General features: G+C 48.9%; 1 protein-coding gene across 1 annotated transcript; it reads right to left on the bottom strand.

Annotated features, from left to right (window-relative positions):
* Positions 1 to 411: 411 nt before the first annotated feature.
* LOC136787045 (olfactory receptor 14C36-like) lies at positions 412 to 1,371 on the bottom strand. Its single transcript, XM_066984152.1, has one exon. It carries the CDS (start codon positions 1,369 to 1,371, stop codon positions 412 to 414), a length of 960 nt encoding a protein of 319 aa, XP_066840253.1.
* Between the last annotated feature and the right edge of the window lie 228 nt (positions 1,372 to 1,599).

Here is a 1,599-nt window from a genome sequence, read left to right as displayed (position 1 = left end):
GCATCACTGACCCACTCACAGCCACGGATCCCAACAGGAGGAAGGAGTCAGACATTTCCAAGACCAGCTCCCACCTGGGATTTTGTACTTTCCCTTTGGTTGATGCCACTAATACTGAGCTTTAAACTAAAAGCTCAGCCATCAGGAAGTGAAAAAGTCCCACTTAATTTATATACAGCTATTACTTTGCTACGAGAAAGTCCACATTGATACACACTTTTAAACAGGCTTGGACAGGCTTCATCTGACACAATGCATGTTCATTCCTCAATAGCAGTGGTAGGAGTGAAAATATTGGGGGGGTTGAAAAGCAGAAGCACAAACAGTTAAAAATAATGAAATATGAAAACAAGACAAAATATAATAATGGAAAAGAAGGAAACACAAGGTTTGAATGGGATATACAGGGGGTCACCTGTGGAGAGATATGGGACATTTATGATTCCTGAAAAATGTCCATAAAAGCACTTTCACAATAGCATCCTTTAGTGCTTGCATCCTCATGCTGTAGATGAGGGGGTTCAGTGCTGGGGGAACCACAGAGTAAAGAACTGCCACCACCAGGTCTAGGGCTGGGGAAAAGATAGAGGGGGGCTTCAGGTAGGCAAACATGCCAGTGACGATTAACAAAGAGACCACGACCAAATGAGGGACACATGTGGAAAAGGCTTTGTGCCGTCCCTGCTCAGAGGGCATCCTCAGCACAGCCTTGAAGATCTGAACATAGGAGAGAACAATGAAAATAAAACAGCCCAAAACCAGAAGACTACTAAATGCGAGAAGTCTAAGATCCCTATGGTAGGAATGTGAGCAGGAGAGCTTGAGGATCTGGGGGATTTCACAGAAGAACTGGTCCACAGCATTGCCTTGGCAGAGGGGCAGGGAAAATGTATTGGCAGTGAGCAGCAGAGCATTGAGCAACCCACTGCCCCAGGCAGCTGCTGCCATCTGGGCACAAGCCCTGCTGCCCAGGAGGGTCCCATAGTGCAGGGGCTTGCAGATGGCAACGTAGCGGTCGTAGGCCATGACTGTGAGAAGAGAATAGTCTGATGACATCAAAAAGACAAACAGAAATTCCTGTGCAACACATCCCGAGTAGGAAATGGCCCTGGTGTCCCAGAGGGAATTGGCCATGGCTTTGGGGAGAGTGGTGGAGATGCAGCCCAGGTCGAGGAGGGCGAGGTTGAGGAGGAAGAAGTACATGGGGGTGTGGAGGCGGTGGTCGCAGGCTATGGCTGTGAGGATGAGGCCATTGCCCAGGAGGGCAGCCAGGTAGATGCCCAGGAAGAGCGCGAAGTGCAGGAGCTGCAGCTCCCGCGTGTCTGCGAATGGCAGGAGGAGGAACTCGGTGATGGAGCTGCTGTTGGACATCTGATTCTTCTGGGTATGGAGATCTGTACATGTAGTAAAAGACAATCAAAAGTTAGGACAGGTTTCTCTGAGTGAATCCTGTGCCATTCCTTGTAGATCTCCCCCTGCCATACTCAAATGCTTTTTGTTTCTCTGCTGGAATCTTTCATTTAGCTCCATGACATGAGCTTCATTTTTAAGGTTCAGTGTGCAATGAGGAGCAGGGGCCTCTGCTGCTGGTCTCGCGAG

Source organism: Anser cygnoides, chromosome 28 (genome assembly GCF_040182565.1).
Source record: "Anser cygnoides isolate HZ-2024a breed goose chromosome 28, Taihu_goose_T2T_genome, whole genome shotgun sequence".
Lineage (NCBI taxonomy): Eukaryota > Metazoa > Chordata > Aves > Anseriformes > Anatidae > Anser > Anser cygnoides.
Note: the sequence above shows the minus strand (reverse complement) of the source record. Positions and strands in the feature narration are given on the sequence as shown.

Coding starts and splice junctions, on each gene's coding strand:
- LOC136787045 (XM_066984152.1), bottom strand. CDS start 1,371: ATGTCCAACAGCAGCTCCATCACCGAGTTCCTCCTCCTGCCATTCGCA.